A 26,776-nucleotide genomic window follows, 5' to 3' on the forward strand; every position below is an offset into this window, starting at 1 on the left:
CAAGGTGCGTCGGTGTTTCTGGGATATTCCTGTAGACAACGGAGGACTGCAAGGCTGCGGAAAGCGCGACGGAGTAATAGTTTATCCGTGTCTTATCGTCGGGATGGGTCCCGCCCAAAACATTTGTAATGTTCGAAATCAAGCTTCTGCCAAACAAATCTTCGACGCAATCGAACCCGCAATACCTCGCAGCGCGCTCTCTGCTGTCGACAGGGGAGCCATTAAGACGGGGCTGCAGGAATTGCCCATATATCCTGCTTAGCAGACCAGGGAGGCTATGAAAATCCGGTCGCCGAGAGCTTCATTGCTCTTTTCTCGTCCAGGAGTAACAACCACGCAACCTCGACAAGTCTGCCTACAATGCCTTTCCGCCAGCCGGGCGCAATGGTCGCCTTCTAATTCGAGGCTATTTAACCTATCAAGCCGACAACATGCGGGATCATGGGCCCAGGCAGCTAAATTGGCTGCCAATGTCATTTCCAATGCGACATCACAACAAGGCAGGGTGGATCGCCAAATCAGCATTGATCCCCTCAGGATAGTAGCAAAAGAGATGAAATTCTTGAGTGGGAATATCAGACAGCTATTAGGTTCCGGGCATCCTAGTCTGGACAAAGTTGCGAAATACTACACCCAGGCAGAAGGGAAGCATTTCAGGCCACTTCTTGTCCTATTAATGTCGCGCGCCACAGCACTGACACCAAAATGCTCGACATATGATCCCTCGAAACCCTCCGCCAATATAAACAGTGGCATTTCGCGCCCAGATATCCTCTTAGATCACAATCCTACAAGCCCTGGAACAAACCCTCTTACGGATCCGGCATATGCATACTCGCCAACTGAAAGCGACATTCTGCCTTCACAACGGCGCCTCGCCGAAATAACTGAGCTAATTCACACGGCTTCTCTCCTCCACGACGATGTAATTGACCACTCTGACTCGAGACGGGGATCACCATCTGCCAACGTTGAATTCGGCAACAAAATGGCTGTGCTTGCGGGAGACTTCCTCCTGGGCCGCGCATCCATTGCTCTTGCTCGTTTACGAGATGCAGAGGTTGTTGAGCTGCTCGCTACTGTCATCGCGAACCTTGTTGAGGGAGAATTCATGCAGCTGAAAAACACGTCCCGGGATGAGAAGAACCCCCAGTGGACAGAAGAGGCGCTCACATACTACTTACAAAAGACATACCTCAAAACGGCGAGTTTGATCAGCAAAAGTTGCCGCGCGGCTGCGCTTCTGGGAGGAAGTGATAATGTAACAGTCGAGGCGGCATATAGCTACGGAAAAAACCTGGGTCTGGCGTTTCAGCTTGTAGACGATATGTTGGATTATACTATTACCGAGAAGGAACTTGGAAAGCCAGCCGGAGCTGATTTGGAACTTGGCTTGGCCACAGCGCCTCTGCTATTTGCCTGGAAGAACAACCCAGAGCTTGGTGCGTTAGTTGGGAGGAAGTTTGCCGAAGAGGGCGATGTCTCAAGGGTAGGTGACTTCTGATGAACCCCAGCAACATTAATCCGTTTGAACAATCTCTAACATGAAACAGGCGAGATATATCGTCTCTCAAAGCGAAGGAATTGAGCAGACACGTGCCTTGGCAAGAGATTACGCGGATCAAGCTCTTGCGGCTATTGAGCCCTTCCCGGAGAGTGAAGCCAAGGATGGGCTGAGGGAGATGGTCGCCAAGACGATTAACAGGAGGAAGTAGGGTTATTCGATAGTGTGTATACATATGAACTAGACGGAGCATGGTTGGTGGTCTGAAGTTTTGTATAGATCAATGTTAGATGTATTATATATGACGGGTAAACAACACATCCCGCTTTTACGTTGAAGGGGTTAGAAGTGTAAGGCAGCATATATCAATACTACTTTACTGTACCACCATTAAAGCCAAGTTAGCAGCTATTTTCTGTATTCTCGACGCCTGTTCACACTGAGCTTTTTGCTGCTTTGGATAAGGCCCAGGACACCAAGAAATTAAGATTAGAAATGAGATACCCAACTTGCGTCTACCCAAACAAATGAATCAGTATCATATTTTCGTAAACAGGTTTGCTGATTCTTCAAATATAGCCAGCTGAGAATAGTGCCTGCCTCAATAGGCCACTTCAGCATCGTAATTTGAGTGTAGCAGCATACAGTCAACTTCCGTTAAGTCGATACAATTGGTGACACGTGTAAATATCGTAAAAGTGAAAATATCGTTATATTGAAATGCCAAGTATTATGTAATCCACTTATCCAATGTCTCCTGAACCAAGGAATTAAGCTGAATTGCCTCAATTTCGCCCTCCAAACGCTCTAATGCCCTGAGGTGATCGGCTTGGAGAGCATCCTGACACTCCATATACTCAATCAGAACTTTAAGGGCATTGCGAGCATCAGAGGCTGAATAAACAGCCTCTTTAGTCTCAGGCTCCTCTTCTTGCTCATCATTTTGAGTAGGATCACTAAGATGCTCATCCAAAATCTCCTGTAGTATACCCTCCTCATCTGTTGTAACTTCTGTATTGTTGATTTGCTCGTCGATAGGATTTAAAAAGTTCGAAATAGCCATTGAATCATGTATATTGCCAGCTTGAATAACTTGTTCGTATAGTTGTGAAAGGTCTGTTGTAATGGTGGGTGCACCAGATGTGAGAATCTAGCCACCCAAGGAAGGGATGAATTTACTAAGACAACACACTGTCTTAGAAAACAGAGCCAAAGGGTCGTAGCTTAGACTATTCCACAACGCAGCAATCAGGTGTGTGATGTAGTGAAGTGGTTCAGACAAGTTGCAACAAATGTTGAGTCTGGGAACTTAGGGGTAAGTCAGAGGTTAACACCTCACTGACTTTTCAGAAACAAGGAGTAACAAGATGAATGCTTGGAAGCTTGGAAAAGACGTGGAAGTATGTGATAGTCGATTTACTGTATTGTCTACTTGCCCTTTCTTAAGGAAAGGGCAATCCTATTTATGCTAAAGGAGTGTAGTTCTCTCATTTTCCAAGACTTTCCATGATTACCAGGCTTGGTAACTGTAGTCGACGTAAGAGAATCCCATAGAACCATCTCTTAGGTTCGTAGCCTATAGGAAGTAAAAGGAGGTCCAAGGTCAGAGTACCCCTATAGACAAATTATGTCATAGACAAATTATGTCATAGACAAATTATGTCATAACTTAACCAATCTTGTGGGTAACTAAAGAGCGATGACATGTAATGAATCATAGAGGTTCGTAGGAGCTTTTAGAGCTATCGTTCATGCTCCTAGGCCTCTAGTTGGTAGAGATATGTCATGTGGTAGTATGAGTGATGTCATGTAATGAATCATAGAGGGTTGTAGAGATATGCTATGTGGTAATATCGGCCCAGTAACTAAGGAGCGATGACGTGTAATGAATCATAGATGGTTGTAGCAATCGTTGAGTAGTATTGCTCTTGTTGTTGGTGTGATAAGCCAAAATATGTATAGTGACTTGTAGGTTTGAGGAGGAGATTTCCAAGTTTGCTCTTGAGTTTGATAGCAAACTGAGTGCAACGAATGTCAGTATGACATGATACCCCTCTTAAGGACGTTTGTTAGCTGTGTGCTTGCCCTTTAGCCAGGTGGCTTTCTTAGAAAAAAATTCTAGAATCAGCTTGGATGCATTTTTTAGATTTCTCTTAGGTTCCCAAGTGTTGTCACTTGTAGGATAGCCTTTCCACTTAACGAGGAAGTAGTCCTGACCTCTAAGTGTCTTTTTGTCAAGGATAGACTCTACTTCATATTCTGGTTGATCCAAAATCAGAACAGGAGGTGGAGGAGACTGAAGTGGTCTTAAGGAACTTTCTTGTGCCTTAGACAAGAGAGATGCATGGAAGACATTATGGATAGTCCAAGTAGGTGGTAATGCAAGCTCGAAAGCATTCTTGCCAATAGTCCTTGTGATCTTAAAGGGTCCAAGTCTTTTAGTATCAAGTTTGTCTGATGGTCTAGTAGTTGTGATATGTCTTCTAGACAAAAAGACTTGATCACCAACTTTGAATTGTGGTGCAACCACCCCCCTGTTAAAGGCCTGAGCCTGCTCGTCTTGTGCACGCTGTATTTGGACCTTGAGATAGTCCTGGAGGCCCTTAAGGTAGATGATTCTTTCAGTAGCAGAAGGGTTTTTGAGATTTTCAGGACAATTAAGTTTTGCCACTTCAAACCTAGGGTGATAACCATAGTTTGCATAGAAAGGTGTCTCTTTTGTGGTGTTAGAGACCGTGTTGTTGTAAGCAAATTCTGCAAGATGGAGAAGATCTGCCCAGTTGTCTTGAGCATAGTTTGTATAAATTCTTAGATATTGTTCAAGTACAGAGTTGACTCTCTCTGTCTGGCCATCTGTTTGAGGGTGATAAGCTGTAGAAAAGCGTTGTTCCATGTTTAAGAGTTTAGAGAACTCCTTAAAAAAGTTTGAAGTGAAAACTGCTCCCCTATCTGAGATCCAGTGTCCAGGAATTCCATGATATTTAAAGACCACCTTGAGGAATAGCCACGCAAGTTCAGAAGCTGTGATAGTCTCATTGCAAGGCTCAAAGTGTGCCATTTTTGTGAGCCTTTCTACCACCACAAGGATAGAGTCATAAGGGGTAGCACCCCCTTTTGGGATAGAAGGAGGCAACTTGACTATAAAGTCAATGGATATGGAGTCCCATGGGCGTTCTGGTATAGGTAGAGGCTGCAAGAGGCCATAGGGCTTTTGCCGTGTAGGTTTGTTCAAGTTGCAAGTAGTGCAAGAAGATATATAGTCTTGAAGAGTAGTCCTTAGACTAGGCCAGTAGAACTTTCTTGTTAGAAGTTCATAAGTTTTTGCAAAGCCAAAGTGCCCTGCAGCTGGAGCATCATGGAACTGCTGTAGGAGGTGTAGCTGTAATCGTTTATCCCTTGGGACATAGATATAGCTCTTGAATAAGAGAAGTCCTTGCTGATTTTTTGAGAAATTTTGTAGTCCAACTTTCTCAAGAGAGGAGCCTTTCTTCTGGAGGTATTCCAAAGTTCTTTTGGCAAAGGGATCGTGGTTGTAAGCATCTTTGAATGCTTTAAGAAGTGTTGCTGAGGGTGTATAGTCTTTAAAGGTCTCTGGTTTCTGAGAAGAGGTAATGGGGGCAACTTGGTTTTGAAGGGATAAGTTTCCCTCTAAGTCCTCTGTAGTGCGAGGGTTGCTTAAAGATGCTGCTATAAGCTTTGTAGAGTCTAGCAGGGCCTTTGTATTGCTTGTTTTAGCAGAATCTTGGTAGTCATGTCTTCTTGAGAGGAGATCTGCTCTTTGATTCTTGGCCCCTGAGACATGTTTTATAACAAAGTCAAAACCTCCTAGTTGTTCAGACCACCTTGCTTGTCGTCGATTGAGCTGTTTAGTGGTTGTAAAGGTCAAGAGATTTGAATGGTCACTGTAAATAGTGATAGGATAGTTTGCCCCTTCAAGGTAGCATCTCCAATGCTTTAGAGAACATACTATGGCAAGCAGTTCCTTGTCTGTAATGGGATAGTTTTGTTCGGCTGCTGATAGCTTTCTTGAGTAAAATGCCACAGGCTGTAGCTCTTCTTGTTTGTCTTTTGGAGCTTGGTATAAGATTCCAGAAATGGCAAAATCTGAGGCATCTGTCTCAAGAGTGGCAGGTTTCAAGGGGTTAAAGTGTAGTAACATTTTCCCTTCTTTGAATTCTCCTTTAAGAGCATCGAAAGCATCTTGCTGTGTCTTATCCCAGTGATACAAAGTGTCCTTGTGAAGTAATTGAGTAAGGGGTAAAGCCAAGGATGTATATCTTGGTATAAACCTCCTGTAATAGTTGGCAAACCCAAGGAAAGACTGAACCTCTTTAATGCTGGAAGGAATAGGCCACGTTTGTACTGCTTTTGTCTTTTCAGGATCCATCTGAATGCCTTCTGTTGAAATTCTATGTCCCAAGAAATCAACTTGAGACATATGGAAAAGACATTTCTCAAGTTTGCAAAAGAGTTGTGCTTGAGATAGCTTCTCTAAGACTTGTCTAACATGTAGAACATGCTCTTGAGTGTCTAAAGAGTATATAAGAATGTCGTCTAAGTAGACAACAACAAAGATATCCAAGTAAGGTCTTAGAATATCATTCATGAGAGCTTGGAAAGAAGCAGGTGCATTGGCAAGCCCAAAAGGCATTACCTGGTATTCAAAATGACCATAGCGTGTTCTGAATGCTGTCTTCCACTCATCATCTTCCTTGATGCGTATCAGGTTATAAGCTCCCCTGAGATCTAACTTGGTAAAGATCTTTGCTGAAGAGAGCCTATCCATGAGCTCAGGGATAAGGGGTAAAGCATATCTGTTTTTAACAGTGACTGCATTAAGGCCCCTATAATCAACACAGAGACGCAAGGAGCCATCTTTCTTCTTGACAAAGAGAATAGGAGCTCCTGCTGGTGAGGAAGAAGGTCTGATAAAGCCAGAACTAAGGTTCTCATCTAGGTATTCTCTGAGAGTTTTCAGCTCTAATTCAGATAGAGAGTAGATAGGGCCGTAGGGAGGCATTGAGCCTTCTGCGAGTGGTATCTCATGGTCATAAGGCTGGTGCTTTGGCAGAATTGATGCCTTTGCCTTGTCAAAAAGATGTTGGTAGTCTTGGTATGCTAAAGGCAAAATGACCTCCTGAGATGATTTCTCCAAATCTGAAGTAGCTGCTATCTCCAGGACAGGTTGGAAAGGTTTAACCCATATCAGAGATGATATATCGTCCATAGTTTGGTCAAAATCCTTGATCTGGGACAAGTCTGAGTCTTGGACCTGAATAGGGGTAACTGAGGCTTGAAGGGTTTTTTCAGTATTGAGCTCCGGATTTGAGCTAAACCCAAGCGATAAATGCTTCCAATTGATAGTTGGATCATGCCTTTGAAGCCATGGAAGACCTAGGATGACTGAGTACTTCATTGGTATAACATCTAAAGAGATGGTGTCTGAAAATCTAGGGGATCTCAAGTTTGAGTACTGGGGTGTTGCAGGTAATGGAACCTGAACTGATAGGAGTTCCATCAATGACTCGGAGCAACTCTGGAGTGCGTTTGGGAATTGTAGGTAACTGGTGTGTCAAGATGAGGTCTTGAGATATAAAGTTGCCTGTTGCCCCTGAGTCTATCATAGCCCTTGTAGATAACACCTGTTGTTTGAAATGGAGTTGAATAGGGATTAACAGGTGTGTGAAACTCTGAGAAAGCACCATCGACACATCTTTGTTGTCTAGGGGAGAAGTTGTAGTCTCAGTTGAAGTTGTGCCTGGTGGGGATTTTTCAAGTTTTTCAGGAATAACAGCTGTGACTGTGTCTGAGGCTGCTATATGTTTTGATTCAGCACTCCCCCGTGCTGAATAGCACTCCTGAATTCTGTGCCCCCCTTTGCCACAGTATAAACAAAGGTTGTTGTCCATTCTGTGTTTTCTTTCTTGAGGAGTAAGTTTACCCCTTTTCAGTTTTTGAGGGCTTCTTGTAGGCTGAGGTGCTGGATTTGCTGTAGATCTCTTTATAGAGGCGTCTAAGTCCATAGGTTCAGGTGCTGAGTCCTTAGCAGTTGGTGTAGAGGTGTAATTGTTGAAATTTCTTGTTGGATGCCAGTCTTGGTTCTTCTCCTTTCTTCTTTCAAAAAGCCTATCATCAAGTCTGACAGCTTTCTCTATAAGCGTTTGAAGTGTTGTAGGGCGTTCTTCTTTGCTGAGTTCATCCTTAATAGAGCTCTTGAGCCCTTGGTAGTAAGTGAAGACTAAGGCTTCTTCATTCCAAGTCAAGTGAGAAGTGCTTCTCCTAAATTCTGTTGTATACTGAGCAGCAGAGGTCTTTTGACATAGCTTCTGTAGCTCTCTTTCTGCTGTAGCAGTTTCGTTGATGTCTCCAAAGGTCCTGGTAAGTTCCTCTTGAAACTGGTCATAAGAGGTAATCAAAGGTGTAGTGGTATTTTGGTTGTTGCCACTAAGTCTTCTAAGATATGGCTCAAAGAAGTTGAATGCAGATCCACGGAGGTAGCTGGCAGCGAAATATATCTTCTGAATATCTGAGGTGAACTGATGAGGCCTGAGGGTGAAGTAGATGTCCAGTTGCATAAGAAATCCCTTCAACTTCCTTCTGTCTCCATGGTATAAATCTGGTGTTTGCACTTTAGGAAGTGCACTTGGGGTACCCGACATAGCCAGAGGAGCTGTGGGAAGCTCTGTATGATGTGTCTGAGTTGAGGATTGTGTTGCTGAAGTGTTGGCTTGAAAGGTGTTTTCCAAATTCTCAAGTTTGTTTGCTATATTTTGTATAAAGGCAAACAGTTGTTGCATCTGCTGTTCAGCAGTAGTTGTAGGAGCTTGGTCGTCCTCCATTGTAGTATCGAAGTGCTGCTATAGAAATAGTTGAAGCTTGAAGCAGACAAGGTGTAATGGTGGGTGCACCAGATGTGAGAATCTAGCCACCCAAGGAAGGGATGAATTTACTAAGACAACACACTGTCTTAGAAAACAGAGCCAAAGGGTCGTAGCTTAGACTATTCCACAACGCAGCAATCAGGTGTGTGATGTAGTGAAGTGGTTCAGACAAGTTGCAACAAATGTTGAGTCTGGGAACTTAGGGGTAAGTCAGAGGTTAACACCTCACTGACTTTTCAGAAACAAGGAGTAACAAGATGAATGCTTGGAAGCTTGGAAAAGACGTGGAAGTATGTGATAGTCGATTTACTGTATTGTCTACTTGCCCTTTCTTAAGGAAAGGGCAATCCTATTTATGCTAAAAGAGTGTAGTTCTCTCATTTTCCAAGACTTTCCATGATTACCAGGCTTGGTAACTGTAGTCGACGTAAGAGAATCCCATAGAACCATCTCTTAGGTTCGTAGCCTATAGGAAGTAAAAGGAGGTCCAAGGTCAGAGTACCCCTATAGACAAATTATGTCATAGACAAATTATGTCATAGACAAATTATGTCATAACTTAACCAATCTTGTGGGTAACTAAAGAGCGATGACATGTAATGAATCATAGAGGTTCGTAGGAGCTTTTAGAGCTATCGTTCATGCTCCTAGGCCTCTAGTTGGTAGAGATATGTCATGTGGTAGTATGAGTGATGTCATGTAATGAATCATAGAGGGTTGTAGAGATATGCTATGTGGTAATATCGGCCCAGTAACTAAGGAGCGATGACGTGTAATGAATCATAGATGGTTGTAGCAATCGTTGAGTAGTATTGCTCTTGTTGTTGGTGTGATAAGCCAAAATATGTATAGTGACTTGTAGGTTTGAGGAGGAGATTTCCAAGTTTGCTCTTGAGTTTGATAGCAAACTGAGTGCAACGAATGTCAGTATGACATCTGTCGGTGTAATTGAGGTTGGAAGAGTGATTAGAGTTGTAAAAAGTGTTGATTTTCGAAAGCAATTGTATATAATTGATTGTAAAACTTGTTGATTCCAGCTTCGTAAGATCCAGCGAATTGAAAGTCGTAAGCTTGCTTGCTTAATCGGATCCAGATTTGAATTATAACATTCAAGCATAACACAGAGCCATTGTCGATGGTAATAAGCTTTACGAGATTGAATAATGCCTTGATCAAGAGGCTGGAATCAACTAGTACTATTAGCTAGAAGCCAACAGATCCGAATATTAGGAGGTGGGGGACAAAGCTCAACACCAGATATGTGTGCAGAAAAGTTGTCCATTGTAAGAAGGACTTGTCGAGTAAAGCCAATATGTTGATGAAATGCTTGAAGCCAGTCGATCATAATTGTTGAATTCATCCAAGCCTTTTTATTCCACCTCCACTCAGCTCCCATTGTAGATATATTAATATTGCGTAAAGATTGAGGTGTTTTTGCTTTGCCGATAATCCAGATTGGTGTCATACTGACATTCGTTGCACTCAGTTTGCTATCAAACTCAAGAGCAAACTTAGAAATCTCCTCCTCAAACCTACAAGTCACTATACATATTTTGGCTTATCACACCAACAACAAGAGCAATACTACTCAACGATTGCTACAACCATCTATGATTCATTACACGTCATCGCTCCTTAGTTACTGGGCTGATATTACCACATAGCATATCTCTACAACCCTCTATGATTCATTACATGACATCACTCATACTACCACATGACATATCTCTATCAACGAGAGGCCTAGGAACATGAACGATAGCTCCAAAAGCTTCTACAACCCTCTATGATTCATTCACGTCATCGCTCCTTAGTTAACCACAAGATTGGTTAAGTTATGACATAATTTGTCTATAGGGGTACGACCTTGGACCTCCTTTCACTTCCTATAGGCTAGGAACCTAGGAGATGGTTCTATGGGATTCTCTTACGTCGACTACAGTTACCAAGCCTGGTTAGTCATGGAAAGTCTTGGAAAATGAGAGAACTACACTCTTTTAGCATAAATAGGATTGCCCTTTCCTTAAGAAAGGGCAAGCAGACAATACAGTAAATTGACTATCACATACTTCCACGTCTTTTCCAAGCTTCCAAGCATTGATCTTGTTACTCCTTGTTTCTGAAAAGTCAGTGAGGTGTTAACCTCTGACTTACCCCTGAGTTCCCAGACTCAACATTTGTTGCAACTTGTCTGAACCACTTCACTACATCACACACCTGATTGCTGCGTTGTGGAATAGTCTAAGCTACAACCCTTTGGCTCTGTTTCCTAAGACAGTGTGTTGTCTTAGTAAATTCATCCCTTCCTTGGGTGGCTAGATTCTCACATCTGGTGCACCCACCATTACAAGACTCAACATTTGTTATAACTTGTCTAAACTACTCCACTACATCATACACCTGATTGCTGCGTTGTGGAATAGTCTAAGCTATGACCCTTTGGCTCTGTTTCCTAAGACAGTGTGTTGTCTTAGTAAAATCATCCCCTTCCTTGGGTGGCTGGATTCTCACATCTGGTGCACCCACCATTACAACAGGCGGATCACCATATGTACCTATATACGACGACATCTCCAGCTTCAAATTATCATATATTACGCTATATACAGCAGCTAACTACTCTAGGATAAAGCTACACCATCGCAGCTGCTACACTCACGAGTGTAGCAGCTGCTGAAGTGGCCTAATGGGCTGAAGTCCTCCCATTAAACCTTTGTGTAGTCAGTTGTCCACTTTAGGCTTAGCTTACTTAGTTTAGCTTCAAGCGTGGCGTTGATAATCTGCACCGCCATATGTTAGTCACGTGTTCTCGCGTTATCGTTATCGCCTCACACAACGCGCTTTTGCGCCTGCGCCACATCTTCAAGCCGCATCACCATCAGTCGCGTTCAATGAACCTATGTTTCATAACGAAAATCGCCGCGACGATGGGAATAGGCACCACGACAATGGTGTCGTCGGTGTTGGGTAAAAGGTAAGCGTTACCTTCTACAAATTCACACTCAACCACCCACTTCTAACACTTTTCCAGGTCGCGTATGCGAACATACGCAAACCGCGTTAGGAAAGACAGAGCGGATGCACCAGCAAAGATAGTCTGTATTGAAGTTGTCAATCCTCTGCAAGACATTACGAACGTCCTCCCTGTCGCGCCTCTGCCGGCGCCGAAAAGCAAAAGGTCAATTACAGACTATTTCGCAAAACCAACAGCTTCAGCAAACCCCTCATCCTCTGACACCAACCCCTCATCTGATCAGCCCCAAGAACACATCCATTCCAGCACTTCCTCTTCGTCGACAACTCTCCCATCTTCACCATCTCCTTTGGAACCATATCATACCGGCATAAAGCCACAAAGTCGAAAACGTCGGAGGTTAACGACAAGGCCTCGGGCTATCCAAGCAACAAGACCTCAAACCAACAAACCGGACAAAATGATGTCTCCTGAAGACTACGATGGTCCTGTATTTAGCAGCGACTCAGACAGTTCCTATTCTTCCAGCTGGGAGGGTAGTATTGTCGACGGATACACTACAGCCCAGGATGCTACGACCCAGGGCAACCTCGCCAAACATCCCATGGCTACCGCGATCTTTCGATCTAACTCATTTACGAGCTCTCCTTCCAAGGGTCCTAAGGAGACCGGAAGAGCTCGATCCAAGACGAGGGCAGGTGGGGAGGGTATGGTTGGAGAATTTTCCGACATGGTCTACCCCATTCCAGCCAACTACAGCTATCTCATCATGCCTCCTCGGGCCTCTACGACTCCCACCGAAGGCTCTAAGGGTCTTGGAAGAGCTCGATCCAATACAACAGCGGGCCGTGATGCTGAGAAGGCTTACCCGATTCCAGCTTACTCTGATTCTTCCAGCAAGACTGATGTTACCCTAGCTAGACCCAGCAATGGAGGAAATGAGGGCGGACAGAAGGAGAATACCAAACCTAGCAAACTTGTTCAAACCCAGATCAACCTTGGCCAGAATCCCATCACCACTTGCAACGTCTGCAAATTCACACTCAACCGTACCGTCGTTGAGGACGTCAAGGCCCACGACAAATTTCACCAGGCGTTTGTTAACCTTGCCGAGAAGCTTGATATGGATGAATTCTAAAGACACAAGAAGTTTGATGGGTTTTGCGCCGAGACAGTTACAAGCACATATCGGTGTCCAGGCTTGAGCTTTGTTACAGGTTCATTCATGCGGAGTTAGGTTTCGGGGGTTTGGGGTGTCAGGCATATTCACGAGGTCGGCATATTCATGGGGTCAGGCATATTCACGGGCGTCGGCGCATTATACCCTACAATTGTGATTACTAGCTAGGTATATTGCTTCAATGAAATCCTGACTTGTACATTCTGTCTTCCGTATATGATTGTACCGACTGGTCGATCCCAGTCTTCAGCCTCGATTATGGCAATCTATGTCGCCGTTTCCAGTTCATGGATGATCGTAATCATGCTTGTAGTCTGTACATGGAGCAACAAAGAATGGAACACAGGCAGTGAAGAAATTCTATAATTGTTCAGAGTTTAGATTATCATATCCGTGTTTCTTTAATCTGCAAATACAAGCTTTAAAGGTGAGGTACCAAAAACGTCAGCTTGGTCCAAGCGTCGTGATAAGCCGCACCGCATCGGTGACGTCCCGACTGTCACGCTCTCTAAATGCAACGCATCGCAATCCTCTTCAATGGCGCCCATATGACCAGAAAACAATTGATGTTACTGCAGTAGGCTGGGCACGATGGCCGACTTCCACGGCTCTTCGAACCCCTTTCGGCGCAGGACGCCCGCCATCCAAACGAACACAGAGAATGGAACAAAGGCAGAGGAAAGCACAGTGACTAGGCAACTACCCATCGATCAACCGATGCCGCATGGAGATGCGCCGATCAAAAATAACGACAAACCGGTGAAGCATGTTAGGGTGCAGTCGCCGCCGCCGAGCAGCCCGGAGGATGCCATAGAGGATAAATCCCATACGCCACTCCCACAGGGAGAGGGCCATGCACTTGGCCATGACCCATTTGAGTCCGTTATGTCCGATGAATCGTCAGATGATAATGATGAAGAAATACCACCGATAATTGCTGCCAGCAATGATGGAAGAGCGCCTATACCACCGATAAGCTGTGCCGGCAATGATGGGAGAACGTCTATGAACCCGTTCAGCAAGACATTAGCTACGTTAGAACGGACGGAGGGCAAGGAGTCGACCGGCGAAACTCCACCGGTGGGGTCGGGAAAGGCAGCTATGGATGTGGAATCTTTTAAGCGTCTACTCATGACTGGAAGCAGCGGTATCCCAGCTCCTGAATCTCTACCCGGCCCTCCCGCGCAATCAGCGCACACAGGGCCGACAGACGGAAGCAGCACAGAGGCATCATCGGTCTCACGGCACTCGATCTTTGAGAACATCCAAGAGAATCTGCCCGAGTCACCCCGAACCTCACACGAAGTCTCCGATGCAAATGACGAGCCGCGGCGTATGCCGCCAACCCTCCAGCGCTCTGCCTCCGGAAGGAAAAAGCCGCCACCACCCAGCTCACGGCATGGGAAACTCATAAACGTGCAACTAAGAGACAACGCGCGGCCTCATTCTCTCTATTTAACATCTACATCCGCCCCGTCACCCCTATCAACCACAATCCCTACACCAACCGCCGCGGAACGGTCGGCCACCGACCTCAACAAGCCCCTTCCACCCAACCCCTCCCGCGCAAGCCACGACTCAGATCGTGAATCCGTCTTTGACTGCGAATCGGTCGGGAAGGCGCCGGAGCCGTCTTCTCCATCCAACTTACTACGACGTAAACCCGCACCTGCACCTCCCTCAGCACGCCGCCATGGCCATCCTGTCGCCGACCCAAACTCCCCGCACCTATCTCCCAAACGCCTCACCAACATGGGCGACGACAGCCGCAACAGCTCAACGCAGGATCTATCATCATTGCATCCCTCCACCAACCAACAGGCAACCTTTAAAGCCCCCCCACCTCCGCCGCTCCGCCGCCCAGGCTCCATCAGAAACTCCGTTATCTCCCCACCGTTTATAACATCCGAGCTCGAAAACGCCCCTTCGATGCCCCGCGCCCCATCCACTCCCTCTAAGCGCCTCTCCGTCGTCCCCCCTGCCCCTCCTCGGCCCCGCGGCGCAAGCGGGGCAAGCGTCGACGCCAACCTCCCCAACCCTGCCGCGTCGACCACCGAACACCCAGACATCCTCGCTGACCTCGGCGCTCTTCAGAGGGAGATCGACGCCCTTCGCGGGCGTGAAGCTTGAGCATCTCCAGTGCTTGAGATGCCGAAATCCGCTCAGACGGGTTGAACCTCATCAGGCCCTTTATGATTGGGAGGAGAGGCTTTAGGTCTTCTCGGGGACTCTTTACTCGAATCTTCGCTCAAATTTTGATTGCGGATTTGGGCCATTGTTGCCTGTTATCAGTGATCTCGGCGTTAGCTGTTGCTCTCACTGGACTCTTTGGATGGGAGTATGGACATCTTCTTCTCTATAGTTTTAGATCAAAACAATAAAAAGGCGCTTACCTTCCAGGGGCTCCCGTCCGGCTTTCGAACTCATGTCCCTGTATTTCTCCTGCCATTCGGCAGACAAATCCTCGACGAAATTAATCATCTGCGCTACCAGGTCATTGACATCCCAATCTGAAATGGCATCCCTCCAAATACAAAGAAGTATATCTACATAACACGTATTAGTTCTACCAGTGGATAAATTTTTGAGGGAGCACTCGTATATTCTCACCGCGAATCCCACGCGCCACAAATCGAGTCTGTAGTAAAATCTGTCGGTGAAGATCGTTTCCGGCACCCTCAACACTCCAGGCTGCGCGATCCGTTCCTGTTCCGCGCCCTGGGTGAAGGCCTTCCCTAAAGTAATTCAATTTATCCTATATACTGTAGTCTACTGTCGAGTTTTCCTGCCCGTTGCGCAAAAGCCCGAAGGCCCAGTCACCAAAAACACCGCACGATTTGCGCGCGGTCGCAATATCTCGGTCCTTCCTTCAACAAAATTGGAATTCGGTTTGTAACACCTGGCCTGGGACAGGTCGTGGCTAATCATACCTCCTTCCGCGACACCGATCTTGGGTGTGTGGATAGCAATGATATCATAATAGCACCTCGACCTGGTTTCATGGCAATCCGTCAATCCATTGGGGAAGTTGCAAGGTTGACCATTATCATCATAAATCCAAGGTGCGTCCATAGAGGAAGGCACCGTTGCCAAGAAAAGTGGAAGTTCGACCAACTCCCAAGATATAGTACACGCACCTTCCCAGACGACACTTGATAATGGTCCCTATCCTTGGCAAGCGCACCGATGTCATCTCTACCTGCAATAGTGCTTATCAGATACATGTAGCATTATTTGAAGATAATATCAGAGTACGTACCTGAACCCGGGCAATTTCGTTGTAGAAGTTTGACTTGTGTTGAGGAGGAATTGGAATCTCGCCGTTATGAGTTGCATAGCCACCACTAGCGTCCATAGCGACGTTCCCAGGTAAGAATTCCATTAGGATAAATGCATTAGGATAAATGCGACCCCAACTAGATTGTTGCTCGTGGTGCCCGTGCTGATCAGGATTCGCCATCATTTGGCGTCCTCATTGTCCAACACATATACCTTCGCCGAATCGAAAGGCGTCTTGATGAGTCTATCCTCAAGAGAGCTGGTCATAAGGCAGCGCACTATCTTCCGACGTTACCTGCTTTGCGAGATCGACATATGTACTGTCCTTATTATAAAACTCGGGATTGGCCGCATGGGACCATCGCTGCTCCCAGATTCCATAGGCTTGGGTGAGGCTAGGATGGCTGAATTCGAGCTTCGTGTTCTTAGCATTTATGAAGAGCGTTGCGCCTCGAAATCGATGGAAGCCAAGGTTCACCTCAATAGTCTCAAGGATGAGAGTCCAGAGCGGGTCGAGATATTGTGGCTGTATGGGATGCTTGAGGAGCTGCTCTCTAGCGGGCTCTTTCCGGGTAAGGCCTTCCGCAGATACCGCAATAGAGTTGACGTCGGCGACGCGGGCTGAGGCAGGATAATGTTGCAGGATATTAGACGACCCATTAAGCTAGAGCTCCTGATCTTGACGGCTAAGATATGGGAGTGCTCATGGTCGCTGTCCTCATGCAGGTCGGGGAAGAATCTAAGCATGCGTAGTTCGTTCATGCCAATCACGTTTCCAAAACAGTAGTGAGGGATCTTATGCAGAGGGACATATCTATTGGATGCATTTCCCTAAGTAGTGTATCTAGGGACCTTCAGCACAAAATGTATGTCGCCTGTTAGGGTCAGAATGGGATGGACCTTTGGCAACCAATTGATCCCTTGTCGTGCAAAGCCGAGACTGTTGGGAAAGCAACAAGTGCTATCGATGTCAAACGTCGTTTTTGGCAGGCGGTTTTTTTTGCTGGTTGTGTGATGCTGCGACAAGCAGAGGTTATGGGGCAGTCTCAGCATCCTTGGGGGCTCGTCCCTTCAAACGCAGCCTGGCAGTCAACGACACGGAAGTCGGTTGCCTTCATCAGCTTAGCGCTGCCCAAGACGTCTAGAAGCGGTGTTCCTCCGTTGAAACTCCCGTGGATGAGAGGGGTAATATCAGCCATGGAAGAACACCTAGAATGGACATCAGGGCGCTGGTGATGCACCTAGTGGTTCCGGTCAGCTTGCTAATGCTGTTCGTGTGTACAACCTTGGAACTTTCGGAGTTGTTTGGCCAGCTTGAAGGCCGTCCGCTCTTGTGGATGGTTGTTAGTGCTGGGGCTTGGAGCATGGCTTGACAATTGAGGTGCACGAGCTGTCAAATCATTGGTTGGCGCTCTCTGAGGTGCAGTAGGCGTCATAGGTGTGGCGTGATTCTCAATTTCAACTGGAAGCACTCCTGCTCCTGGGGGCAACTGGGGCAACGGGGGTGATGTAGATGGCACACGGACGGTATTCACTCCTGGTTTTCATTCAACCCAGAAGATTGTTCTTCTGGGCTGGAAATGACACACTTCGCTTACCTTTGCTGCCACTCGATCGAGGCTGAGACCCTGGACCTCCTCTTATAAAATTAACAGCTGTTAGGGTTGCGCTTGTTATATCAACCGTGTAGAACCGTACGATTAGACTCTTTCATTTGCTTACTTAGATCCTGCCAGCTACGTCTCTATATTTTAGGTGCCTATGCAAAGACGTCAGAAGAATAGCGATCGCTTTTCATATCCTGGAACCAGCTCTCAACCTCCTCGTCCGTCTTCGGCTTGCCAATGGTGTCGTAATGAGTCTGGAATATTTTTTTTGTCATGGCAGCGACACCCTCCCCGACCATTCTGGACCCGCAGACAAACAACTTTGCGCCATTGTTGAAGACTTTCGCCATCTCATCTCTCTCCTCCCAGAGCCTATCCTGCACATGTCGGCAGCCCTTGCTCTCCTCCGTTGCCGTGGAAAATGCGTAGAACACTTTGACAATTCCGTCCGTCGTCCACTGTTGAAGCTCATCCTTGAAGAGCGCATCCTTTTCAGGATGCGTACAACCAATAAAGAGGTATGCCGGCGCAATCTTTCGTCCGGCTTGAAATTGAATTGCTCTTTCTTGAATGAATCCACGGAAGGGGGCAAGACCTGTTCCAGCGCAGAGCATTATGACAGGAGTGTTCGCAATGTCCCGAGGAGGGTGAAAGTTGCTATGGCTTTCCTTCACCGTAACGTGAATCCTATCACCTTCTCCAACATTGGACAGATAGTTTGATGCCACGCCAAGAAATCGTTTCGACCCAGTGATTTTGGATGGCGCATCTAGCACAGACCAGGTCAGGGATGCTGTTGTCGGGTCCGCCAAGGGAGTCGAAGATATCGAATACTGACGGATGCGCATGGGTGGCAGCATCGCAAGGAAGTCGCCTAAGAGCAGCTCGGCCGATGGATATTCTTCAAGCAGATCTAGAGGGGAGCGGCGCTTCTTCGAAATCTCATCATCAAAGTCTTTTCCAGCAAGAGAAAGCACTTTCTCCCGGGTTTTCTCGTCTGGAATGGTAGCGGCAATTCGTGCGATATTCTACCTGAACGTGAGCTAGTTGATCGGGGAGGTATCCATCCTCTTTACATACCTTTCGTGTTGCCGGTTGGCTCAGTTCTACATATGCACCTAGCACGCCCATTGCTGAAACCGGATGGCCCGTTGGCAATGTTGTGTTTGCACCAACCTTGATGGTGAGCACAGCGTCCCAAGGTAGGCTATAGCGCTTCAGGACTCGTCGGATATTCTTCTGGTCATTGATAGGGAGCACAGCTAGATAGTCTCCGGAGTTATACGACATCCCAGAAGGGAGTCTCAGGACAATGTGTCTCTTCTCTGGTACACCTTCTGCTGTCAAAACCTGGTTGCTGATGACAATTGCTTCTTTGACATCTTGACGAAGCGTGGACTTGCGCGCATCCGTATCGATTTCGATTTCGATAGATTCTTCTCCAGCGGCTACTTCGCCTCCAATGGAGGACCAGAGTTTCTCATCTTGCCATTTATCAAAGTCGTCGAATATGTCACCATTAGCAACGTCTCCAAGACCAGTATCTGCAATTCTTGTCGCACCCGACCTCTCAAGCTCAGCGTCTAGGAGTTTAGGTACCTTGTGAAACGTAGCGTTCCAGTCATCTAGAAATGTCAGCAGGTAACTTCATCTCAGGATATGACAACATCTCGAGGTACATACGGCTTCCACAGCCATAGACTGCAAACTTCACACCAGTCAATGCATGGCCGCTAAGGTTCTGAACCCATTCTACAAATTGAGCAGCATTATCAGGAGGCTGCCCTTCATAACTGGAGCAAATCAGGACCACGGGATGCTTTTTGGATATTTTGTCAACACCTGCATCTAGAGGATCGACCTGAGCACGGTAGCCGTGGCTAGACGCGACTCTTGCCAAATTCTGCGCCAATGCTTCGCATGTCCCGGCATTTGAACCGTACAAGATTGTCAGGCTTTTCTTCGCAGTTCCAGCCGAAGAAACAATGGCTTTCCTGTCTTTCTCTTTCTTCGATTCCGCTGACAAGTCCACGTGAAGGTTTTTCTCGAGCTGAATAGGATCGAGGTCGTGCCTCAGAGTCGCACGCATAAAGAAATCTTTTGGTTTGATGGTGAGGGTCTGCTTTATCTGTAGCTGGTAGCTTGCATCATCGAAACGGAAGTTGAAATGCTGAAGAAGCATGACTGTGGTGAGAATGGTCTCTTGCCATGCAAATGGCCTTCCAATACATCCACGCACGCCATTCCCGAAAGGCTTCCAAGCATTCCTGGGAAGTTTGGCAAATGCATCACCCAGCATTCTTTCCGGTTTGAAGAAATCTGCATCATCCCCATAGACCGCTGGGTCTCGTTGAACCTGTGGAATAACGCAAATAATTCCTTGGCCCTTTTTGATTTCATACTTCCCACCACCCAAGCAGATAGGATCCTCTGTGCTCTCTGGCCGAGCCTGCATTTGGTAGGCAATTGCAGACGGTGTGAGTCTGAGCGTTTCCCGCATGCATGCCTCTATATAAGGGAACTTCGACATGTGGTCCACAGTGATTGGGCCACGGCCAACGACTTCATCTACTTGGCGCTGTGCAGCCTGGTACGCTGACGGGTGTTTGATGAGATTATAGAACAAAAATGATAGAAGACCGCTGGTAGTCTCGTGACCTGTGAGGTATCAGCGATGGTAACTTAGACCCAACAATGAGAAAGGGTGGCCAGCGTACCGGCAATCAGAAAAGTAATCATGTTGTTTAGTATACTCTCTTCTGTCATTTCTTCCCCAGTTTTGACATCTTTCCCTTTTAACATGGCATTTAGTAAGTCTTTTTTGTCGCTGGGATGTGCTCTACGTTCGGCAACCACTTCTCCTGCCACTTTCTTTAAAAGGGCAATGTCAGCATCATACTTTTGCTGAGCTGAGCGCATGAAATACTGCATGACGGCTGGTCGGTTTGCCCGGGCTCCAGATTCCGCTAAGAACCCAACCATAGCATTGACAAATGGATGCATCTCTTCATGGTAGAAGGAGTTGAATCTAGTCCCCATAGCGCAGCTAAAATTTAATTAATAAATGTCATGGTGGTCTAAGTCAATCTATACTTACAGCGCGATCGAGTCGAGGGTTAATTTTGTAAAGTCGTCTGTCACATGAATCTTCTCATTGGAACCAAATCGTGCCCATTTGATCACCAACTGCGATGCAATGTCATGCATCTCATCATACATGCTCCGGATGGAGATTGGGCCAAATGCTATTTACATTAGCAGAGGCATAATATCACGTGCGGCGACCTACCCGGCAGTAGGACACGATGGGCAATTTCCCAATTGTGCTCCCCGGGGTGAGCTGTGAAGAGTCCATCTTTGACGCCATTTCGAATCTGGGCTAAACTTCCTGACACTAGCTTGGTAAAACGCTTTTCATCGCAAACCTCATCCATCAAGGCATGAGTTGTGATAAATATCTTCTCGAAACCACCAATGGTAAGCTTGAAAATGGGGCCTTCATTCGGGGGAGTTCCATCAGCTCGAGAGCTTCAGCGCAGGTTCCGAGGCGTGACATACCATATGTATCCGCGAGGTTTCTAAAGGTAGTGAAACTATTCACAAGGTCGAGGTTATGGGCATTGCCAACAATTGGCAATGGCGGCGGGCCGGGAATTGACTCTGACATGGTCAATGTGTATTTCCGAGGTGAGACGTTTGATATAAATTGAAAAGAAGACCCCGAAATAACGTATTGATTAAGACCCGGGCTGCGTTGGTTCCGGCGGCACGGTCGTTAGTGCTCTGTGGTGCTGGCTACTGACTACTTATAGTTGATTATTACAGAACCTGTGTACTCTACCCCAAGACCAATAATTACCTGATTCCCACCTCTTATCCTCCTATGCATCCAAGACGTCATACTTCGCAGCAAATAGCGCGACCGAGGTAAAGCTTCGGCAGAGGATCCGGTTGTTAGTGGGTTAGCTGTGGCGAATCCTGCAGATTAGTACGTAAACATGAGACAGGCTGGCATCAGAGTTCACGCGTTTCTCGCGGGAAAGGCGGATGCGAAACGGCCCAACGGCAGATTCAGCCCAAGTATAGATCTACCGGCAGGTGTAAGGTCGGGCTGAATGCAAGGGTTAGGTTAGAACGATCGAGTACCCGACTTTTACACTAAGCGAGCCTTAGCAATTCACCTTCGCCTGGTCGATTTGTAATACATTACCATGGAGACGACGGAGGAACAAAAGTTAGGAAACGCCACAGTTCACAATTTAGTTATGAACATAGTTATGAAATCAGCCAGTTCACAATTTAGTTATGTACATAGTTGTGAAATCAGCCAGTTCACAATTTAGTTATGTACATAGTTGTGAAATCAGCCAGTTCACAATTTAGTTATGTACATAGTTGTGAAATCAGCCAGTTCACAATTTAGTTATGTACATAGTTGTGAAATCAGCGTAAGCTCGATTAAAACGATAGTGACATTTAGTTTTACCATTTTCTACAATCGACTATCTCCACCATCACGTACGAGATACCACTTCACACCAACCATATCTATCGAACCATCTCTATACAGTCCTTTGTTTTTCGCCCTGTTTAAGATATCATTGAAATTCTTGTTGCCTTCAACAGCAATCGTGACGGACACAATTCCTTCCGGCTTTCCCTTCTCGCCCGGGGTGAACGTGACATGCCCATTGGTAAACACTAGTTTGCTTTGGACTCTTGGAACGCCAAACATATCCTCCCATTGGGCTGCTGCTGCTTCCGTGTCGGTATCTCCAGGTAGTAGCCGGCAGACTACTTCGACAAGGCGGAGGTGTGAGCAACGCTTCATGCCTGCTGAGTAGGAGCCGTAATCGGGGCCAAGTGGGTGCCAGGGCGAGAACGTTGATGTCAGGGGCTCCGGGTTGCTAGGTGAGCGTTGGTGAGAGTCGAGCTCGGGAATAACCCCGCCTTCTACAGCGTTAGAGATGGTCAATAATTTCGAGTTAGCAAAGAACCCGAACCTTTGATACCCTTCGGGTGGTACTGGACGCAAACAGCGTCATCATCTAGATGACTATATATCACTTTTCCCAAGTTGTTGGACTCAATGAATGATCGTCGTGCAACAGCATCCTCAGTCTGCATAATGATCATATAACCACCATCTCCACGTTTTGATAGGAGGCGCCCTGCAGCCGTATTCTGCCTAATAGGCGAGACAACCTGCAAGCCGTTATTAAAAAGATTGGCGTGTATCATGCAAACAACCTACTTCAATAACATCTCCACCTATAGCCACTGCCATTTTTCGAGTCAGTATTTGATATAGATGTATAGAACATATTACGGCCAAGTACCTATGAAGTTCCTGAGGCCCCATTCAGCAACTCTTGGATCGATGAAGACGACCTCTGTCCCGAAAACGAATGTCTATATGGAGTTTTGTCAGCTAAACGGTTGCAAGCACTCTTATCTGATATAGTCATACTAGAAAATGCTTTGCTCTTTCCAAGTCTTCCGCAACTAGTGCTATCTGCCGTAGTCGTGTGCACAATGCACCTTGAGAAGACGACACGCCATGAAACTTGCTTGTAGAAGACATAGGTCTGCATTCAGTCCAGAGGCTTTGTTTGGGTCTATTCGAAGTCTGATGTAGTCGTCAATAAATGGGCAGCTCCCTTATAAGGATCGACAGCCTACGCTAAAAAGTACCTCGGCGCCGAGCTGTTTTGGCTACCCCACCTACAGGTCGAAATCGGCCAACGTGCCGGATAGATAGTGTTTCCCCGCACGTACTTCTGATGGGCTTACTGACATACATATATACCTACTCCCATATTTAACATTCTACCTAAACCATTAATCATTTAAAAACGAACCCACACAAACTACATTTAGTGTACCTATTCTAGCTTTGACTATCATCAACATGCCGCCGTTTCACAAATATAGGGATATCGAAGTGGAGGTGACTGGCCAAATCGGCATTATCAAGCTAAACAGACCGGAGGCCCTCAATGCATTCAGCAGCGTGCTAATGTCCGATGTTATCTCTGCAATAAGGGAACTGGACGAGCATTCCGATACTGTTTTCACTGTTCTCACGGGGAAAGGCCGATTTTTCTCCGCAGGAGTGGATGTGAAGGGTAAGAACGTCTATAAGTTTCTTAGCTTCCGATAACACGTGGAAATATTAATTGATATGCATAGGGGAGGAAATAGGCCTTGGGGATGTTCCTGCCGCCGAGAAAAAAGTGCGTGCGTTGTCTAAATTGGCCAGAGGTAAGGATATAGATTTCTACTACCTACTCCAATCTTTGATTTCTTTCTTCCAGCGAGAAGACATGCTCTAAGCTAATCCATTCTTTCTGGTAGCTACGGAAATGTTACGTTTGATTATCGACCACAAAAAGGTATTTGTCCTTGCCCTTAATGGGCCTGGTGTAGGTGGTGGCGCAGCTTGGTTTCAGGGAGTTGCCGACATTGTGTTAGCTGCAGAAGGGGCGTGGATGCAAGTCCCCTTCAGTGCTCTCGGTTTAGTACCGGAGAACGGCTCGGCTATAAACTTTGCGCAAAGTATGGGGGTGCATCGGGCCAACGACTTTCTCATGTTTGGTCGGAAATTGACGGCGGAGGAGTTAGAACAGTGGGGATTGGTGAATCGTATTTTTCCTGCCAACGATTTCCATAAGAGGGTTGTGGAGTTCCTTGAGGATCAACTGGCTGTGAATGATGGCAAAAGCATGATGGAGACCAAGAGATTGCAGAATGCACCCTTGCGAGACGGGAGAATTATTGCTTTGTTCAACTCTATTGATGCCCTGGCGGAGCGAATTGTAGAGGATGCACCAACTAAACGATTTATGGAGAAAAAGAAGGAGTTGAAGCGTAAGTTCCATTGCTTATTCCTCTTGCCTTACGATATTGGTTGCTGATCCGCATATACATCAGTTAAGAGCAAAGGCTCGAAACTCTGAAACCTTATTGCAATATCCGAAAAATTGGCCTCGAGATCGCCATTACCTCGTTACAATACTACGAGGAGGCTTAGCTAAAAAAAAATGTTTCTAAACAAGCACGTGAAAGGTTCTATCACTCTCACCTATTTCGAACAGCGCAGTGAAAATGTGTGAGTTCTATGGTAAAGACTGTATATTTGGTCATTAACTGATCTTGAGACTTCGAACATGAGGCGCATACCGTCCCAACAACCATTTCCATAGGATTTCCCCCAATAGGATGCACATCGTGAGACTTTACCCACGTTGTCGAATTCCCCGATCATATCCTTCTCAGAGTCGGCTGGCCTTTTCTTTCTCGAAACATTGATGTACCGCTTTCCAATCACGTCCTCTAGGTAACGTACATGTATAACGAACCGGCCAAACAAGCGAACCGGCCAATCCATTTTACACCTTAAATCACGAATTTCATAACTTAATATCTCAACAACCCTTTAATAATAAGTTATAAAAATATGTACTTAGCCTTTTATAAGCATTTAAAGTACTCTATTTGATTTTTAAAGCAATTAGTATTGTAGTTATTAAGATACTAAGAATTAGGTCAAAAGTGTAAAGGCGTAGGGCCCAGGGTGTCATGGGAGTTCAGGGAACCAGGTCAGGAGGCAGGAAGTAAGGGTTATATTGGTGTGAAGCACAATAGGTCTACACTGATACAGCGACTATTGACTGGAGGCCTCACTCCGAGCCTCCAGCCCCTTATATACAGGAACCCGTAGGCCCTAATTTACTGAGCCCGCCAGGTCCACTGTAAGAGCGTGGCACCTCACGTGCCCTCACGTGAGGGCCGCCTTACAAAAAGTGGGGGCTAAAACTCAATATCTTAATAACTACAATACTAATTGCTTTAAAAATCAAATAGAGTACTTTAAATGCTTATAAAAGGCTAAGTACATATTTTTATAACTTATTATTAAAGGGTTGTTAAGATATTAAGTTATGAAATTCGTGATTTAAGGTGTAAAATGGATTGGCCGGTTCGCTTGTTTGGCCGGTTTGTTATACATGTAACGTACATGTATAGCGAAAGCGCCAAACAAGCGAAAGCGCCAAAATTATCTACCCTCACGACAAACATTGCGATAAATCTACCACAACATTAGAAATCAATTGAAACTACTCGGAGTCCTCTTCCTCAGAGGTGTCTATTACAATCTGACACGTGCGCGCATTGTGCCCAGTCTCACCACACTTGCCACAGCGACGGGCACGGGTTTCTTCCCTTGGCTTCCGACCACGGCTTGCCCTTATTTCCTGCTCTACCTGCTGCACAACATCCCTCTCATCCTGTAGCTCTTGCGCCCCTTGTTGACTAAGTGATCCTCCTTGCTGTAGTCGTGTTTTCCTAGCTCTCCGGCGCTTGCTTAGTACTTCATTTGCCTGTCGTAGGTTTTGGTTCTCTCCCTTTAGCAGTGCTAATTGATGCATTATTTGCGATGCACCCTTTGTAAACTGGTCAACAGCTGCATAGATTGAGGTTGGAGAGCTATTTTGATGGCGTGAAATCCGAGTTTTAATAAATGTAGACTGTGACATAGCTTCAATTGGGTTGTTTGGTGTCTGAGAAACCCAAGGTTGAGCAGTACCTGGGCGGGAGCTTGGAGGCGTTGGTGTCCTTAACTTAAGATCAAGTGTAGATATCACTCTCTCAGGGTCAAATGGAAGAAGCCCTGCCCCTCGGAACCCGCCTCAAATGTTACTTTCCGTCATTGTAGTGTTAAATGCAGCGTGGAAGGCAGGAAAGAAGTCATCCTTTGTAATATGAGAAATATGAGCCTGCATCATATCTTCAATTTGCCGACCATAGGCCTGCTTTAACGGGCCGAAACAGCCAACATCAAGTGGCTGGAGTAGATGAGAAGAGTGAGCAGGCATACAAAGCGTAATAATGTTGTGTTCCTTGCAGTACTCCTCAAACTCATCTGAGTGGTGGCTCTCATGACCATCAAGGACTAACAAGCGATAACCACCAACACTCCGGGCCTTTGTATGCTTCTCAAAGTGCTGAATCCAATCCATGCCTCTCTCGTTTGTAGTCCAGCCATTTTCAGTAACAGAAATCACCCAATCGCTTGAAAATCCACTATTCTCATACCAAGATGTAAGGTGGTTTTTGCCTGCAACAATGATAAATGGTGGTACTGCCCAACCTTGAGAACTAACGCCTTGGATTACTGTAACCCATTCCCGATTACCAGGCTGTACCTTCTTTGCTTTTGCCCGCCCGTCTGAGCTTGTTACAACCATAGCAGTTGAGATAACGCCCATCATAAACCCAGTCTCATCAAAGTTGTAGATATCTGCTTCATCGATACCATATTTCGCAATTGTGTTACGCACAAGCTCA

General features: G+C 46.1%; 9 protein-coding genes across 9 annotated transcripts; 4 read left to right on the forward strand and 5 right to left on the reverse strand.

Annotated features, from left to right (window-relative positions):
* Nucleotides 1-3: 3 nt before the first annotated feature.
* Nucleotides 4-1,894, forward strand: COQ1 (coq1 putative hexaprenyl diphosphate synthase). The gene has a single exon (XM_024472677.1). It carries the CDS (start codon nucleotides 278-280, stop codon nucleotides 1,502-1,504), a length of 1,227 nt encoding a protein of 408 aa, XP_024319760.1. The 5' UTR covers nucleotides 4-277; the 3' UTR covers nucleotides 1,505-1,894.
* A 340-nt stretch (nucleotides 1,895-2,234) lies between these two features.
* VC83_09234 (uncharacterized protein) lies at nucleotides 2,235-2,567 on the reverse strand (the record flags this gene model as incomplete). Its single annotated transcript, XM_024472678.1, has 1 exon — nucleotides 2,235-2,567. One exon carries the CDS (start codon nucleotides 2,565-2,567, stop codon nucleotides 2,235-2,237), a length of 333 nt encoding a protein of 110 aa, XP_024319756.1.
* An 8,706-nt stretch (nucleotides 2,568-11,273) lies between these two features.
* Nucleotides 11,274-12,715, forward strand: VC83_09235 (uncharacterized protein). The gene is made up of 2 exons (XM_024472679.1): nucleotides 11,274-11,359; nucleotides 11,417-12,715. Exons 1-2 carry the CDS (start codon nucleotides 11,277-11,279, stop codon nucleotides 12,495-12,497), a joined length of 1,164 nt encoding a protein of 387 aa, XP_024319755.1. The 5' UTR covers nucleotides 11,274-11,276; the 3' UTR covers nucleotides 12,498-12,715.
* On the forward strand, nucleotides 12,716-14,669 carry VC83_09236 (uncharacterized protein; the record flags this gene model as incomplete). Its single annotated transcript, XM_024472680.1, has 1 exon — nucleotides 12,716-14,669. Exon 1 carries the CDS (start codon nucleotides 13,131-13,133, stop codon nucleotides 14,667-14,669), a length of 1,539 nt encoding a protein of 512 aa, XP_024319751.1. The 5' UTR covers nucleotides 12,716-13,130.
* A 158-nt stretch (nucleotides 14,670-14,827) lies between these two features.
* On the reverse strand, nucleotides 14,828-15,999 carry VC83_09237 (uncharacterized protein; the record flags this gene model as incomplete). Its single annotated transcript, XM_024472681.1, has 4 exons — nucleotides 14,828-14,835; nucleotides 14,933-15,085; nucleotides 15,150-15,294; nucleotides 15,799-15,999. 4 exons carry the CDS (start codon nucleotides 15,997-15,999, stop codon nucleotides 14,828-14,830), a joined length of 507 nt encoding a protein of 168 aa, XP_024319757.1.
* A 69-nt stretch (nucleotides 16,000-16,068) lies between these two features.
* VC83_09238 (uncharacterized protein) lies at nucleotides 16,069-17,017 on the reverse strand (the record flags this gene model as incomplete). Its single annotated transcript, XM_024472682.1, has 2 exons — nucleotides 16,069-16,439; nucleotides 16,918-17,017. 2 exons carry the CDS (start codon nucleotides 17,015-17,017, stop codon nucleotides 16,069-16,071), a joined length of 471 nt encoding a protein of 156 aa, XP_024319754.1.
* Nucleotides 17,018-17,577: 560 nt separating this feature from the next.
* VC83_09239 (uncharacterized protein) lies at nucleotides 17,578-21,092 on the reverse strand (the record flags this gene model as incomplete). Its single annotated transcript, XM_024472683.1, has 7 exons — nucleotides 17,578-18,453; nucleotides 18,506-19,050; nucleotides 19,109-20,083; nucleotides 20,143-20,471; nucleotides 20,523-20,670; nucleotides 20,715-20,921; nucleotides 20,984-21,092. The coding sequence occupies 7 exons, from the start codon at nucleotides 21,090-21,092 to the stop codon at nucleotides 17,578-17,580; spliced, it is 3,189 nt and encodes a 1,062-aa protein (XP_024319753.1).
* Nucleotides 21,093-21,770: 678 nt separating this feature from the next.
* On the reverse strand, nucleotides 21,771-23,048 carry VC83_09240 (uncharacterized protein). The gene is made up of 5 exons (XM_024472684.1): nucleotides 22,896-23,048; nucleotides 22,765-22,837; nucleotides 22,680-22,705; nucleotides 22,429-22,630; nucleotides 21,771-22,375 (listed from the first exon to the last, which is right to left on the reverse strand). Exons 1-5 carry the CDS (start codon nucleotides 23,007-23,009, stop codon nucleotides 21,918-21,920), a joined length of 873 nt encoding a protein of 290 aa, XP_024319752.1. The 5' UTR covers nucleotides 23,010-23,048; the 3' UTR covers nucleotides 21,771-21,917.
* Nucleotides 23,049-23,237: 189 nt separating this feature from the next.
* On the forward strand, nucleotides 23,238-24,862 carry VC83_09241 (uncharacterized protein). Its single transcript, XM_024472685.1, has 4 exons — nucleotides 23,238-23,553; nucleotides 23,618-23,689; nucleotides 23,783-24,295; nucleotides 24,359-24,862. Exons 1-4 carry the CDS (start codon nucleotides 23,337-23,339, stop codon nucleotides 24,382-24,384), a joined length of 828 nt encoding a protein of 275 aa, XP_024319739.1. The 5' UTR covers nucleotides 23,238-23,336; the 3' UTR covers nucleotides 24,385-24,862.
* The last annotated feature ends 1,914 nt before the right edge of the window (nucleotides 24,863-26,776 follow it).

The sequence above is a fragment of the Pseudogymnoascus destructans genome (assembly GCF_001641265.1).
Source record: "Pseudogymnoascus destructans isolate 20631-21 unplaced genomic scaffold scaffold_38, whole genome shotgun sequence".
NCBI classification, from domain to species: Eukaryota; Fungi; Ascomycota; class Leotiomycetes; order Thelebolales; family Thelebolaceae; genus Pseudogymnoascus; species Pseudogymnoascus destructans.